General features: G+C 39.9%; 1 protein-coding gene across 2 annotated transcripts in view; it reads right to left on the bottom strand.

The window, feature by feature from the left end:
- Nucleotides 1–1,103: 1,103 nt before the first annotated feature.
- The window catches only part of cdh5 (cadherin 5), a 36,370-nt gene continuing 20,227 nt past the window's right edge, over nt 1,104–17,246 (bottom strand). The window contains exons 11-14 of one of the 2 annotated variants that reach the window (XM_040139771.1): nt 13,308–13,438; nt 12,900–13,014; nt 7,798–7,930; nt 1,104–7,033 (exon numbers count right to left, since the gene is read on the bottom strand). In XM_040139771.1, coding sequence (XP_039995705.1) covers nt 6,658–7,033; nt 7,798–7,930; nt 12,900–13,014; nt 13,308–13,438 — 755 coding nt within the window. In that variant the 3' untranslated portion in view covers nt 1,104–6,657. The remainder of the gene's footprint in view (nt 7,034–7,797; nt 7,931–12,899; nt 13,015–13,307; nt 13,439–17,246) is intronic. The other variant, XM_040139770.1, reaches the window with a different exon arrangement.

The following is a 17,246-nucleotide window of genomic DNA, read 5'->3' as shown; positions in this document are numbered from 1 at the left end:
GAACAGTGGTTTTGCAAGGCTCTAATAAAGGAGCCATTTAGACTTTTAGGTATTAGGACCTGTTGGAAATTGAGCTTCCTTACAACATAACCTGAAGTTGTTTATACACCTGGTTCTGTTTTAAAGCACCGTTTGTCAACCAGATCAAAATCGCAAAATCACCTTTTGGAGGGTTTAAATGTCTGTGTGTGTCTGTGTGTGTTCGCGTGTGTGCGCGTGCTCTTGGTACACTCCTTCATGACTCATATGGACATAATCACATATATGGAGGTCTGACCCCGCAATCCTCCGGCCCCTACAATAATAAAACTGCATGAGCCTGCAGTGAATTTACACTTGGGTTAAAGAAGAGGAAAACAGAGGATATCGCATCTGATCACATGTCAGAGATCAAGGTGTTGGAGATCAGAGTTTTCCTGACACTACCTCACAATGTGTAACATTTGACATACTGGATCATTTTACGCAGGAACGGAGCTGATCTTCACAACATGGAATCTGATATATAAAAAAAACGGACTGTATAAAAACTGGCTCATAATGTATACATTTTTTCAGATCCATGTCAACACTCAAACTATAGTTTCTTAGTGAAAATCTGCTACAAATCATGTACCTGACCCAACCCATTGTTGGCTTATATCAGGAAATTCCACCTTCTCCCTTTTATGGGCCTGAGGGATGACTTTGTCATTAAAAACACATGATGTCAATATTTCTCAACCAAGTTTAAAACGCCCGAAAACGGATTTATGATCATAACTCTGTTACACGTTTTAGTAATTGAATATCTTTACTTTTTAAATATACATTTTCCACCCTTTTCTTTTTAGTTGTCCTCCTTAGCTTTGGAAAAAAGAACATTTTCCATGTGTATACTGTTCTCATGACCATAGAATTATAATATAATAATATATATAATGATATACTCATAAATTAATTTTTTTTTTTTTTTTATGAGTACAAGCTCACTTTTTGGCTGCTATTTTGATTCATAAAGAAAACACCAAACAGAAGTGTAGTTTCTTTGCTAACTGTAGCAGAACTTCAGAACACTGATCACAGGACAAGAAAACATATTTGAGTGTTTATTTTTATTCTACACTTACAAAAATGTCAGGTAATAAAAAGTAGTTGCTATACACCATAAAAACAATATAGAAAACATTGTGTTCACCATCAAAAAATGAATTACAGTATTTTTTTTTTTTAAAGAATAAAGGCACATGTTGCTCCCTTGAAGAACCTTATTGTATTTACACCAGAAAAAAATGTATATCTATGTGGCTGTTAATTTTTATTGGTTTGACACTAATTTGTGTGTATGTACATGGGTACAGTTGCAAGCACACACACACACACACACACACACACACAAGTGGAAACATAAACAGAAAATCACATGTTCACTCGGGCAGTCATTTGTCCATCACACACTGCTCTCTTTTGTTCGTAGAAAATGAACCTATTGTCACTTTTTACAGCAATAAAAAGAGATTGTATCAAGTTTAACATCTTCTAAATTTCATAATTGAGGCAAAAAAAAAGTTAAAAATGAAAAAAATTAAACAAGGTGAGGCAAGAGAAAAATCACTATTAGGCACATTTTTTTTTTTATATACATGTCACTCAAGTACGCTCCCTTAATAACACGTGGGATACACAGATGAAATTACAGTTAAATCACTTAAAGATGTGTTTTTGTTTTTTTTTAACCAGTATATTGATATATATGGGGAGTTTGTTTGTTGACATAAAGGTGAACAACTTAGTTTTTTTTGTGCCTGGATCCCAACCTGAGAGATTTTTTTTTTTTGTTTGAATCCAAAGTTATTCTCCGTTTTATAGCGGAGACAAATGCTCTCACACAACTACTGATGGCCAACAAATCTAAATGAATTAAAATATGGCACCTTTAAGGGTATTAAATAACTCAGCCTTACAAAATGGTATCACTGTTCCATATCGGATGTGGGAGATAATCCCATAGTGTTTGGCAATACGGGATTCCTCACGAATTCAGTAATGTTTTTCAATATCTGATGAGGCGTTGTGGAGAAGAAAAAAAAAAGAACATAAATATCTAGAAATGACTGAAGTAAAAGGTCAGCCTCAAATAAGCCTGTTTTACAAGTTGGGCTGAAAGAAACAAATTTCCCTTTCATTCCCCAACAATGCGTCCAGGTCATTATGTTGCCAGCGCACACAACAGAAACATACATGACACTTTTGAATAGGACTCACATTAATCCTGGTCTGAACCCATGCTTCACAATTTGGTTTTCATCAAATGTGTTTCATGATTGATGTATTCTATGAATGTGGTTAATGTGTGCTGTCAGTTTTTAAGAGTTCTGGAACCATCCGTCTCAGATTTTTTTTCATCCTAAATACACCCAAACACTTATTGCTGTTAGGAGAGAAGATAACAGAGCACATACGTCTGCTACAGGCTGCTGATTTTAACATCCTTTTTTTTTTTTCTTTTTTCTTTTTTCGTTTACATAACCAGTTTTTAAAAATAAAACCCGTAATTACGACAATGGTGATAATACACAAATACAAAAAAAACCCAAAACATTGAATATTGTTTCCTTGAGAGCAAGAGGTCGAAAATGACCCAAAAAAGTATTTCCTCCACTGTACAGTGAAGTAAAATTTTAACTCTGCTCTCAAGGTGTGTCTCACTCTCAGACTCAAACAAAGTTGGCAGCCAGAAAAGTAAACCATTATTTGTTAAATGAATGGAGTTATGGTTTTTAAAACCAGTTAAAAATCATCTGTGATTTGGATTTGATTTTGGAAATGTCTTCAGCAGTAAAACGAGCTATCACAAGACTTAATACATTTTTTAAAACAAAAGAATAACAATGGCTTACTTGTGATTGAAATGAAATCATCAGTGCAAACCTATAAAAAATGTAACAATGATAACATAAGAGCCATAAACAAACGGCTAAAAGTTTTTCAAATTTTCAAATAATAAATTTCCTTTGCCGCCACTTTTTGCTAAATTTCAAGATTCAGCTGTTGGTCATTTATATTGATTTCTGAAAAAGAATTCATCAACATTGCTTTATAAAGATGCCAGGGTAACAGGATGTTAACTCCACTTGCGCGTGTGATGTGTCTCAGCGTTTCATCACACACATCTTATGCTCTGAAGTGTTTCTGCTCAGCTGGAAAACTCATCACTGCGCTACATTGTTCTTTTCATCTGTCTGTCTTGTTAACCCCCAGCCTCATCCCATGTTTCTCCCTGCCTCTCGCTCCCTTTTCCTCTCCAAGGTTGTTTCCCAGGCCGGGCTAAAAGGAAGTGAGCACAATGTGTTGGCTCACGAGAGAGATAACACAGAAAGGAAGGGGCGGGCACAATACCCCAGATGGACAGGAAGTTGAGTTCACTGTTTGGTTTAGCTGATTAGAGGACGGAGGGAGAAGGACAGCGCGGGGAAGATTTGGTGAGGCAAACAAGGCGAGCAGGAGAACGACAGAAAGATTGAGAGTGAGGTGGAGGAACAGGCTGCTCTGAGTATATATGTGAACCCAACAGGAAAGCACAGAGAGGGTTTCCAGCTATTGTATCCATTTATCAGATGGAATTCCAAGCAGGCGAGAGTTTTAAGGAAACAAGCTCAAGTCCAAACAAAACAGAATAAACAGGAGCATAAATAAACCAAATCTTCTACACTGGAATTAATGTCCCATAGACATGTAGCTGTGTGACTTTGTTTTCAGCAGAGTAGTTACAACAATATATTCAAATATTGTTACGTCAACTAGACTATTTTAATGGGAATGGGCACCATTTTATAATCAGGCAAACTGATTTTATAGTTGTCACTACATTTAGTGGCCTTTTCCCTTTATATATGGCTTTCTGTGTAACCGATGAATCCATCATTTGTCTCCAGAAGCTAAAATGTCTGTAGTTGCTGTTTGATTGCAAGTGAGTCATTGATAAATGGTTCCTGGCTGGACGCTCTACAGTCCTCCTCCCAGAAGGCTGGGGATCAAATGGTCCCTGGGAGTGGTTGTTCCTGATTGCCTGAAGAGCAAATAAAAAGCAAAGAGACCGCATATCCTCCACATTATCAGAGGATATAATATAGACCCACCAAAGGTCGCTAACGACCTGGCAAACCAAATGATTTAGGAAAATGATCTCTGGAAGGATAGGAAGGTAACCCACTAGAGAGCTGAAACAGCTAGTCAATCTATCCATCAATCAACAAAATCTGGCAGTTTTGGCAGCTATTTTTCTAATTATCATCTTTGAATCCCTTGTCAAACAAAAATAAACACAATACTAAAAATGATAAATAAGAAAGCCTTTGTAAGCTTGCCTTATTGTTGAGTAGCACCAACTACAGCTAATGAATAGTTCCAAGTCAGTAAAAGGGTCCAAGCTTACTTTATGCATGACTGGTCCACTGATTTTTTGTTTCAGAATCAGACTTAAAAAAAATGCTAAAAACGACCTAGAGATTGTCAAATTTTGTATTAAAGACTTTTATGACCTGACAGTAGCCACGAAGGATGAGAGGTTAAAGTTATTCGAGTCACTTCAGAGCCATCACAGCTGCCCAACTAGCTGCTTTTGCCACTTGGTGTTTCCTGAGTTGTCTGAATGACTTTTGTTGTAGTAGGCCTCTGAGAATTGGGCTTTCATGTCAACAATAACTGTGATGATGGGTTCTGTCAAATAAAATCTGGGAACACACTGTAGTTCTGTCTGAGCGGCAGTGCCATTTCCTTTCTCTCTGTCTGTCTATTGTTCTTTCTCGTCTTAGAGCAGCAGATAATTTGGAAAATGGGCAAAATGACTCCTCATTCATACCAGATTGTTGGTTTCAGAAAACACACAAAGGAAAATTTTTTTTTTTTTTTTTGAAGATTTCCATTTTGAAAAAACTGCAACAATAATAAAACATAAGGAACTTTTGAAGCGCCTTATCTGAACTTTTTCATAACTCTGCTGGTAACTGGTAAAACAGCTGATGTCACCTCAAGACTTGCTGCAAGACGGCTTTAAGGGAAATGGCGTAGATCAGTAGATTAGTAATTAAGCGGGCGTATCACAAAACACCCTCTGGACATCACAGACTAATGAACAGTTTGGGTTTTTCACAGTTGGACTTTCCTTAAAGATGGTCCTTTTTTTGTATTTCAGATGAAGAAAACGCAGCTAGAATCTCGCTGTGATCAAACTATTTTGAGTTAAAACTCTTGCGGCTGCTCAAAAGTTTGTCACCTCAAACAATAAACCCCTCAAGCGATCCTATTTACAAATCCAATCAATAAAATTGTCCTTGTCCTCGCTGTGTTTGTGGCCCCTTTGTCAGATGTTTAAAAGATAAAAAACTTCATAGTTCAAAGAGATTACAGGTTGTCGATACAACAAAAAGATGTGGAAAACAGAAAAAGAAGTATGGCAAAAAATTTCAAATCAACAATGAGCTGCTTTGACATGCAAATTTTGAATCCCCAGCAAGACGGAAATAACCAAATTCCATTTATGTTAGAATATTAATCACTAAAATTAGCTCATAATGACAAATCCAAAGAATGACAACTGGATACAAGACTATGCAGACTTTTTAATGTTGTCTTTTGTGGTAAATGTAGGCATTGCGTCCATTTTTTAGACGTCCAAATTTAGTTTTTTCTATATTAAGAGATATGCGGAAATGCTAGGTGTATATGTAAATGAATGTCAGCCCATAGAAAGGAGCAATTTTAACAGAGACAGGGTACAAACAGATCAGGATATAAACTTTTACAAGCAATGCTTTTTGTATGTTAACAAAGTCATTGGTGAGAAAAGGGGACTCAAAATAGTGCTGCATATGAGAGCTGAGACAAGAATCAAATGCGAAAAACAAAGAATTCGAATTATTGAATAACATCGCTGGCCAGCAGTGACTGATTATCCCATCAATTATCCATGATGAACTTTGATTGGCTAAAGCCTGCTGTGGAGTTTCATCTGTTTGGACTCTCAGATCTTTGCAGGTGGAATAAAATGACTGTGATGTCAAACATCACAACACTGTGTTGGAATAAAATGCATCCTCACACTTTCACCAACAATAAACCTTCTTGAACATCTTTGGAGCTTTCTCCAATGGCGTCATGTCTTGGTGTTACTTTAAAAATCTCCTTGGTGGAGGCAAAGGGCAACATGTCACCACAAAAAAAAAAAAAAAAAAAAAGGGAAATGAGAGAGAGATGTCTCAAAAAAACCTTAATTCAACTTGATGGAGCTTCCTGGAGTTAAATGAAGTTCTATTTAGTGACTAGAGGTGAATGGACTGAGGAGGCTCAACAAACTAATGGATTCATTGAATTACATTTGATAACAAAAGTTAGTTGATGTTACACTGGAAACGAGAGCGCCCTGATTCTGTTTTCAGAAGCTGGAGAAGTCTTTTGGAGAACTGGTTCTCTGCTAGATCAAAGCTCCTTTTCCAGAGACAAAATGGACAGCATGAAAGCCTGGTTCTACGTGTGTGAACGTGTACATTTCCTGCATGCTTTTGGCAATTTGCGAGTGTATTTTTATGGCTGTTTTACACGTGTGTGTGTGTGTGTGTGTGTGTGTGTGTGTGTGTGTGTGTTTTGGCATCATGTATGCTTGTTAGCAGACGCTCTCCATCAGTATTGATTGTGATAGTTGGGTCCATCCACTCCGTACAGCTCAGCCAGGGTCCTGAACCTTGGCCCCCAGTCATTCAAGAAGTCGTAATCCAAGTTCGAAGCGCTGGAGGAACTTTCCAGGGAGCTGAGGCTTCCGGCTAAAGACTCGGGTCCCTCGTAGCCGTAGATGTGGAGGGTGTCGTACGGGAAGCCGTCTCTGTCGTGGTCGGCCTCGTCTTTCTTCACCTCGATCATCGCCGCCATGTCGCCCTTACATGCGGTGGGTTGAGGGGGTTTCTGCACCATGGCATAGAGAGGGGGGCGGGGGTGGTGGTCCGGGTGGCGAAGCAGGGAGCCGTCGTGGCAAGCAGAAGTGAGGATTGAGACATCGTAGCTAAAAGAGAGGGAGGAATACTGTATATTAGTAAACTGAGAGCTGGTTAACTCCTCATCTAACAATGCGATCATGGGGCTATGAGCTGAGTTGATCTTATTCAAAATTAAATAAATATATCAGTGATGTGATGTCAAAAACCACGCTGAACTTTGAAATACAATCAAACCTGAAACAGTGCTATCAGAGGAAATAAAAACATAACCTAAAATGATATAATATTTAATCCTATCTCACAACTAGAGAGGAAGATTTTATTCTTCTGAAACATAAAAGTCATTCAAAAAGCCCTCAATCTAGCACATATTTAATTGTCTGAGAACAGAAATGTCAGTAGTAATAAATTCAGTTTACGTTCCCCTGCTTGTCTCGACTGCTCTGGGTTTTTTTGTGCAACTTGGGGTTGTTTGCTATTTTACGCAAGCCATCGGCATCCTTTTGACAGCATATGGTGCAGTTAATATGGATAGTATATAGGATTATGTATGGTTTTGATACTATTTAAATATAAAGTGGGGTCCAAAAGTCTGAGACCACTTTCCAGCTCAGATTTTTGGACCCGACTGTATATAGATTAGATTCAGATTAGATTAAACTTTAATGATTTCTGTTGGGTAAACTGGGTCAGCAAATTGAAGGATACAGAAAAGAATATAAATATTGCAGATGGGGAGAGTTAATACAGTGTATGACTTTCTATGAAACATGAAGCGTGCAATATAGTAAAAGCAGAACAGTAGTGTTAGTTTTTCTTGTGGCCATACCCATTAGTGTCCATCTCTCCTCCTCCCTCCTCGTCATATGTGACCAGCTGCTCATGGATCTCCCCGCTGTTCTTCATACTGGCCAGAGAATCCTTCTGGTAGCGTTTCCTCATCACAAACAGGATCACTATAACTGAAAAGCACAGCAGAGGAAAGTTCATTTGGATTATATTCATTCTCACGTTTTGCTGAGGTTGAATACTCTTTGACAGCGCATTCATCAGCATCTGAAACAAGTTAATATGACGTTGAAATTCTTTACTTATTTAAGACAAAAGAGGTTTAACACAAATGAGCATGACAGCGTTAATGGGCAGCGACTGACAGCCAGTGCCGCAAATCAAAAATCCACTGAAAAATACAAAAGTTGCAGATGAATATTCCCCAGACCTCAAGTTATGTCTGTGTGAGGTCTGGTTTTGGAAGATTAAAATTGTCAAAAGGCAGTCTAGGAAACCACAACCTCAGGAATAAGAAGATGAAGAGAATAAATTCACATATTCAGGCCATATATAAATGATTTCAAATGTAAAATCCCTCTGTTGTATGCCTCATCTGTTAATGGAATTAAAACGGATTGATAAAAATTGAAGACATCCACAGAAGAACAGACAGATTATTATGCCAACAGTTTTTGAAGAATTTAAAAACATGAGAGAAAATGAGGCCAGAAAAACCAAAACAGAATAAGGATGGGGGCAGGAAACAAGTGAGGAAAGTGGAGCACTAACAAGAGACTAGAAAACAGCGCAAGAATGGGGGAATAAATGAGGAGCGGATGGTTTAAGGTGTCTGAGACGTTTGCCCCGAGCATCAGAACCTCAAATGAATCTACTCAGCCAGAGAAAGACAGACACTGGCTCTGCACAACGAGAGAAAGAGAAGGGAGCACAAGAAACAGGAAGAAAGACTCAGGAAATACAGGAAGGGAAGCTGAAACGAGTATGAAAAAACAAGGTGGAGGGGGATGAGAAAGAAAGGAAAGGGAAGGAAGGTTGGACCCGGCAGACGACGAAGGAATAAACAACTGAGAAAGAGAGAAAATGGATTACTAGATCATTAGAAGATGCAAAAACAATCATTTGTTTATGTTCAAATGACAAAGGCCTCTCACAGCAGGAATTATGACTTTTGTCATAATTTTGAGGCCTTGTTCAAGATGTTGCATAAAAAGGTGGAAAAACACCTCAAATTTACACACAACTACATCAACCTCACCACCATTCAGAATGGAGCACAGGCTGAACGACTGAGTACATGAAGAGAAAATACTCTGGGCGACAGCTAGACCTTGATTAGAGCCACATGGCCTGCAATCCCGTGAAAATTCGAATTATCGCGTGACACTGTACCAACACAGAAATGGACATTAATCAAAAACACTTTGCCTGATCGATTTATCCAAAATTTCTGCAGATTAGGGAAAGAAACTGAGGGAAAATGATGATGTAAAACTTTCTACCACAGTGCAGCAAGAACAGTCTTGACTCAAGTCATAGAGGTTCAACCTGTTTGAAAGAATCTTTATTGGGAATGACGGATAGCAACCCTCCCACACCAGAATGTCTATGATTTTATCTCCCGGCTAACCACAGTGATTCCACACTGAAACTGACTCGGTCTACCTTTCGTCTGATTAGTTGTACTGCTCAACTACAACTGACCCAGTTGTAGTAATGTGTGTTCCAAGCATAACTGGAAAGAGAATGGTGAAACTGGGAAAGGCACTGAAAAGAACTAAAGAGGAGTGATGAAATACAGACTTACACCTTATGATTACACCTGGTTCAAATAGTAATCTTGCAGTGCCTTTGTGGCATTTATTTTGTCTAAACTTAGCAAATAAGAAAGTAGGTTGAGAGAAACTGAGTAGAGTTTTTCTTGCTTACGTTCTGCATTTGAGCTAAAGAGGGGAGGAATGGGGACAAGGAAGCAAAAAGAAAGGAAGAGTAGGAAGAATAAAAAGAGAGGAGAAACAAATTAAGGAGAGCAGCCAACCACTGAGGGATGGACGAAGTGGAAGAAAAACAACAAATCATGGCTGAGGAATTCAAAAAAGAAGACAGATGAGGAGCGGAGGAGGAGACGGAGGATACATTTGACATTAGATTAGGCGTTGAGTCTCAGTCCCGATATGAACCTCTTTCTCTCTCAGCAGACGGGCAGCATTATCCATGCTTTTTAGTTGAGGGCGAGCGGGTCTAATTTAAGTTTGCATGGGAAACCAACAGATTAATCTTTTACAACACATGCTCCGCAGTTTAATAAGCTCTGGAGATATCAGACTTAGAGGAAGGAGAAAAGAGAAAAAAAAGACGAAGCCCTTTTCTTTGTAGAAAAACGACTGAGAGAAAATGTCTTTCGGTGTGTCAAACCCGACTTCTTGTGAGAAAATGCGTCTGTGAATGGGGAGCACGGTAAATTGCTTTGGGCCTGGCAGATAATGACAAGTGCATTAAATAGTTAATCTGGCCTGTGTTGGGGGTGTTTGATAAAGAGAAACAGAGAGGGAAAGGGGAAGAGAGGGAGGCAGAGAGACCCAGAGGGAAAGCGAAAGAGGAAAAGAGAGATGAAGGAAAAAACTGGGGGGAAAACGCACGATAGTGAAGGAGTGTATTAATAGTTAATAGGTTGAGTGTTTGGTAGTGTTTGATAAGCAGACGGCACCTAAAGAGCTGATAAACTCTCCTCATTACCACTCCTATTCTTCTGCTGCTTTTCCCACAATTCTCCTCTTTGGCGTCTCTCTTCTTTAACCTCTTTCTGTCTCGCTCTGTCACTCAGTTGGTCTCATTCCACCTCAGCTCCCTGTCTCACTTGCCTCTCGTTTGTCTGCCTGTTTCAACCCTCTCCGCCTCCCCTATCTAAGCCTAGATAAAAGTTTTTTCCATCTGTCACTCCGCCTCCGTCCCTCTTTATCTTTAAGCTCTTCTTCTCCTTCCCTTTCTTCCTCAGCACTTCTCATCCCAGATCCCTCTTGTTTAGCCAACAATCTCCAGCATGCCACTCATCCGACATGACAACTGTCTCTTTTTCCCCAGAAAAAAAAAAAGAGGGAACAGGGAGCGAGGGTATCAAAGAGAATATTGAGCTCACGACCGTAGGCTTTATTTCCACATCCGCCACTGCATTATTCATAAAACCAACAATACCAGGAGGGGAAAAGTTCCCCGCAAAACACAAATCTTATTTATCGCAAAGCAAGGGCAAGTGACTCTGTGCACATGTTCCAGTGGCTCAGCGCTGGCTTTGGGCATCTACCGTTGAGGCTGTCCTCGTGATTTCCTCTCAGAGAATAAAAGTCTTTTGCACCTGTTTGCTAACAGACTGTAAAACAACCAAGTAAAAAATCAATTCATGTCTGTTTTTTCAGCTCTCTATACCAAACCTTTCACAAATGCCCATATACTAGAGTTTGATAAAGCATAAACAAACTCTGAGCCACACAGGAAGTGATGCATTTTATTTTTCCCACTTGTTTGGACTATACTTGTTTTTGGTTGTGTTTCAGATTTGCTTACTTCCAACAGATTTCCTACCTCCAACCACAAAAAATAAACATAGGTTGAACCACACACAATTAACGGGAGATTCTGTTTTTAAAACACTTCTAACGGGCGACTTTAAAAACAAATTGAAAAGCAGTTTTTCACCGCCCTCTGTGGTCCAAAGTTTCAAGAGTCGCCTCTCTCACCACTGACCACACCCAGCGTTAATGACGGGTGTGATCAGGAGTGTGCCGCGCTGCAGCTCGAACCACACCCAGCAGGGGCGTCACGGTGTGCCGGCACACCCTGGAGCACACTTCTACATCACTGAAGGTGAGAAATTAAATAGAACCCCTGGAGGTCAGCGAATGGAAGATTTTCAGCTGCAGTTAACTTTCTGCTTCTACATCAGTCACAGTGTTGTTGTCTCACAAGCCAAACACAGTATCGATTTTTAACGATTCTGCAAAATCGTGGAAAATGTTCAGCGGTGATGTTTTTAAATGTTCACTGGTCTATTTATTATCGCTACAATATCTTTGCGTTGCAGCAGCATTATTTTTATGATTTGGTTACGTTTACACAGCAAAGACACTTGTTTGGTGTATGGTTAAATACGGAAAAAAGACGAGGATTATCTTCAGACAGGATGTGAACCTGGAACCTGGAAAGCGATGAGTTACACACTCATCCAACACCCTGCTCTCCACAGCTATACTTTTTGCTGTGCCGTATGAATATCACTCTAATTCATGCAGTGGCGCTGTAAACGGAAATGGATGTAAATCATATTCCTCAGAATCATCCATTATGTTTATGTTAGTTATTTAAACCTGAACATTTCTAAAACCATCCAAAATTTATTACGTGTATCTACGGTTTTCCCATTTTGATGGATGCACAGATGCTGGGAATTATGTGTTTCACCTTCTCACTTCCAAACATAAACAGGCACAGGATAAGTATAACAAGATTTGGCTATTTAGCATGCAAATAGATGCAGAGGCTAGTTGGAAAAGCAGTCTCACATGCAGTAAATCCAGGTATCCTTAAAAGAGTACTGCACCCATTTAGCATTACACTCCTATCTAACATTGGCAGACTCACGATGGAGTTTTAAAAAAATGCAGCAACAGAACAAGAGATATCGTCTTTTTTATCTTATTCCTTGTCAAAGCCTGGCGCCTACATTACTGATGTAGCACGGAGCTGCTAGCCTCAAGCAGAGATGGGGAGCCGGCTACAGAGGTCTGGTACGTCCACTTCTTTCTAACTCCACGGCCACAGCTTTTTTCACATTTGCAGTAGTACTCTCAAACACCTGTAAACACTACGATGTAAAAAAAAAAAAAAAAAAGTTCCCGTTTGAGGTGCTCTTGAAGATGAAAAACCACAGAAAAAAAAAAAGTTCTTCAGGCACTCGTGGGGAAGAGCAAGGGGTAAAAAAAGATTATCTCCACCATAACGAAAACCCTGCAGGTGATATCTGAGAAGTACTGCGAAGCAATGAACGTTTCCACCAAAAATGGAGACTGTGAAAGAAGAAAAGAAGAACAGGAGGAAATGAAGAAAGGGAAGGAAAGAAAGAAAGAAAAAAACTGAACTTGAACCTACCCAGTATGGTTAGTATGCAGAGCAGAATGGCTATCAGGGCGTGGACACTCACTGACATCCTCCGAGCACTGGCTTTGCAATGCGTGGGAAAACGCCTGGCATCACAGCGGCACGACTACATGGGGTAGCACAAACAGTCACTCACTCAGTCAGTCAGTCAGTTAGTGAAATGAACTGATCAATCGAGCAGTGTTTCTTTACAGTATGTCCACCTAAACTATGGATTAATCACTGCACGTGATAAGATAGTCTGAGTTTTACTGTGTTGAAATCGGTACATTTGATTAAATACAAGATTATTTAAAATAAATCTGCCAAGTCATCTGTGAAATTATTTTAAGTTTTCTGTGCTGAAATAATCTCGAGCAGTTTAGTACACTACTCACACACAGAAAAACACATACAGACCATGATTGCCAGTTTGGTAATTTTACTCTGGATGGGTTGTCCTCCGTCACTAATGTTCACAGCCACATTGTAATCCTTGGGGTCATCCAGGCTGAACGGGCCCTGTTTCACCATGATGTCGGCTGTGTTATCTGTACAAGGAAGCATAAAAATACCCACAGTGAGTGTACAAAATATTACAGCCACCTTTGCAACATAAATACACCTCTCCTTCCTGCTAAATCCATGTCTAATTTGGCTGACTGGTCACCTTGTTTTACCGAGTGTTTACTATAGAGTGTGCAGAGTCTATTTATACAGCACCGTGCTCCACGGATAAAACAAGATATGGGATATGATAGCAAGAAGAGAGTCGTTACATAAAGGCAGAAAGACAATTTGTGATTATCTGTCAGTTTGATGCATTGAGGATTTGAGTATTTTAGGATTATAGATAGTGGCAGCACCTTAAAAAAAAACAAAAAAACTGCAATAGTGGGTCAAAATCAGACCAGAAATGTAAAGAGAACTGAAACACGTGGAGCAGAACAGAGCAATGTCTCCTCTGCAGACCTGACCAACAATGCAGTCATTAATCAAATCCCTGGCCGGCAGAAATTTCCTGCTAAGACGATGGACAGAGGCTTTCTCCACAATATCCCACAGCCGGAGGAATTCTGGAGAACACAATGGCAGGAAAGACCCCCTCTATACTCAAACATACTTAGACACACTGTGAAACCCTAAGACAAGGAAACACATGGTATAGCTCTGGTTTAAGGACAAGTTTAAAAAAAACAAAGAAAAAAAACAAAAAGCAAAACAACCTGGATGTTGCCGACATTCTCACATATTGGACCTCGAATACAAATTATGTGAGTTTTGTGAAAGGAGTGAATCTCTGAGACACAAAATTTTATCCATCCTGAGACTTGTTTCAGTTTCTTTAAGATGAACTCTGATTCCATCAATCACAGGTCTCGCCATAAATTCATTTTGGTAACACTGACGCACTGATTGAAAATGCAGATTCACTGCGACCTGAATAAAACACACAACTTTACTTTAGCTCCAATTTCAAACCTGCACGACGGGTTGAGTTTCCCGCCTCTGCGAATTTCCACTTTATTGGACGGGTTTTGTATGTGAAGGTCTGTGCAGTCATCTTCATTTGTTCTTCCTCTATTAGACCTGTCCTCATTAAAGGGTCGATTCAAGCAAATATTTAAAAAAAAAAAACAAAAAACAAAAAAAAAAGCCAACAACTTTCTGACAAAAAAATATTTCTAATCCAAACGGGTCACAGTTTGTTCTTTGCATTATCCTGAGAAATGGAGAAAGTGTGGTGATACGTGCGTTAAACCATGGGTTGATTGAGTGCTTTGCTTTTAGAGATTTGAAGAGTAAAAAGTGTCCTTTGAGGCCTCCAGCCTGATGGAATTATCAGAGAACTGCTGTAAAACAGGGCCGAGGCATAAATAACAAACAGAGACAATAGTTAGTTACAGCAAGGAGAGACTCTGCCGAAAAAACAGGCCCATATATGGTAATCCAGCCGGCAACAACCGAAGGCCATGTTCTGTTTTGCAAGCACTCGGCATCACCAGCAAAGGGATGCAGCTGGCCTTTAAAGATTAGATACACCACTGTCGACTCCTCAAGGATGAGGCAAAGCCGATAACTCAGGTGTCGCTGTAGGTGTAAAAACTGCACGCTTCCTTGGTCTCTCATCTGACTCGGTCATTAGACGCGGAGAACCACGTGCACGTGTTGATCTGACCGCACTAAACATTCTGGGAGCAGAGAGATGTGGTGTCCCGGTGTTTGGGCGGTGGTGGCTCAGGTGGCGGGACGGGTCGTCGGCCGATGGCAGGGTTGGCAGATCAATCCTCGGCTCCTCCCGTCCGTGTGCCGTGGTGTCCTTGGACACCGAACCCCAGGCTGCCTCGCTTGTAAGGCGCTTTGGATAAAAGCGTCCGCCGATTGGGTAAATTTGAATGGATGTAAATGTTGTTAGGAACACATTTTCATATGGCCGAATTTCCAAATTACACGCAAATAAGGTTTATCGGCGCCCTCCGTGGAATCAAGTTTTTCAATATCGTCTGCAAGACATCATGTAGTCACTTAAGGTGTGTGAGTGGGAGGACATTTAGCAACGATGAAACGTTAACTAACTGATCAAAAGATAAAAACTTTTTTTTGTCCTCCCCTCATCTCCTCCTTCCTCTCTGTCTCGTCTTGTCCTCCTTCTTTGTTTGAAATCATCTCTTTTCCTGTCGCTCTCTGGATTCCCATATTTGTCTCACTGTCCTTTCTATATTTCTTCTGTTCTCTCCGTCTTTCTCCTCCTTTTTTCTCTCTCCATCTCTTTGTTTTCGTTCCTCCTCCTCTCTCTTGTCTGTCTGATATTAATGCAGTGAGCTTTGTGTAGCCGCCTGGTCTGAACACCAAGTCCTGTCACTTCACTGTGAAAGCTACACTGACTGTTTGTGTGTGTTTGTGTGTGTGTGTGTGTGTGTGTGTGTGTGTGTGTGTATGTGTGTATGTGTGTGTGTCTTTCTGGATCCCATAATGAAAGCATGGTTGTTTTTTTTTTACAAGTTTTAAAGAGCTGGTAGTCGATAAATATTTGAAGAGCCTTCACTTTGCAGCTCTTGTTACATGAGTGTGTGTTCGTGTGTGTGTGTGTGTGTGTGTGAGCAGTGTTTCAATTAAGTGGTGCGAGGTGCTGTCAGATGATTTTTTTTTTTTTTTTTGGAGGCCACAGTCCTGAGCCACAGGGGAGAACAGAGGTTCGCACTGACAACCAGCACTTATCAAACAACTATCCACCTCCTCTCCTCTCCCTCTTTCTGTCTTCCTCTCACCTTTTTCCCCTCATCCCTCCTACTTCTCTTTACTCTTCTCATCTATTCGTTTCTATCTTCCTCTTCCTCCTCTTTTCCTCTACTTCCCCCTTTCTTTTTAACCTTTCATTTAAACATTTGATGTTTCTAATGTCATCTTTTCGTCTTTTATCATGTCCTCATCTCCCCCTCTTTGCACTACCACTGTTCTTATTTCTTCTTGTGTTCCTTGTCCTTCTGTCCCTTTTCTCTCTTCTTTTCCTCTGCCATCTCCTGTCCTGTCATCTTTTCTCTTTTTTTCTGTTTCTTCTTATGTCTTTCCCCTTTCTTTCTCCCCCTTTTTTCTTCTTTAATCTTCTTAGTTCCATTTCCTTTTAATGTTTGTTCCTGTCCTCATCTCCTCCTCTTTGTCCTCGTTTCTTATTTCATTCCTTGTCCTTCTCTTTTCTCTCTTCTCATGTTTAGCCTATTCTCTCCTCTCCCCTCTTCGATTTTTCTCCCATTTATTCTCCTCCCCCATTTTTCCTCATCTTTCCTCCCCTTTTTTCACCTTCTATCCATCTCTGCCTTCTATCTTTCTTTCACTGACTCCTGTTAATTTTTTTAGTTTTCTCTCTTTTTTATTTTCTTACCTTTTTTCCCTCCTTACTAAATTCTATTCGTCCTTCTTCCCCATTCCTCCTCTTCATGAATTCCTATTGTATCTATTTTTTCCTCTCTTTTCCTACCAATTTTTATTCTCTTGTTTATCCCTCCTTATAATTTTTTCTCCTTTATGTTTGCTCCCTCTCCTCATTTTAACACATTATCACTTTAATATTAATCATCTGCCTTAATCTTGATCTCTTCCTCTTGCCTCCTTTCATCTTATCTTCCACCTCTGCCTCATCTGTCTTTCCTTTTGCTCTCCTCCATCGTCCTGTTCCTCATCTCGATCAGCCCAACGTGTCAACCCCTCCAGGCACGAGCAGAGAGGAAATGGACGAGGCAGTTCATGCCTTTTTCCCCTCTGTTTATCTTCCTTTCAGTATGTTTCGAATTTCACGTAAATTAAATAGTAACACTTCAGCTAAATCTTTCATCTGACTTCCTAAGGCTTTCATCTATTCAG

The sequence above is a fragment of the Xiphias gladius genome, chromosome 11 (assembly GCF_016859285.1).
Source record: "Xiphias gladius isolate SHS-SW01 ecotype Sanya breed wild chromosome 11, ASM1685928v1, whole genome shotgun sequence".
Lineage (NCBI taxonomy): Eukaryota > Metazoa > Chordata > Actinopteri > Istiophoriformes > Xiphiidae > Xiphias > Xiphias gladius.
Note: the sequence above shows the minus strand (reverse complement) of the source record. Positions and strands in the feature narration are given on the sequence as shown.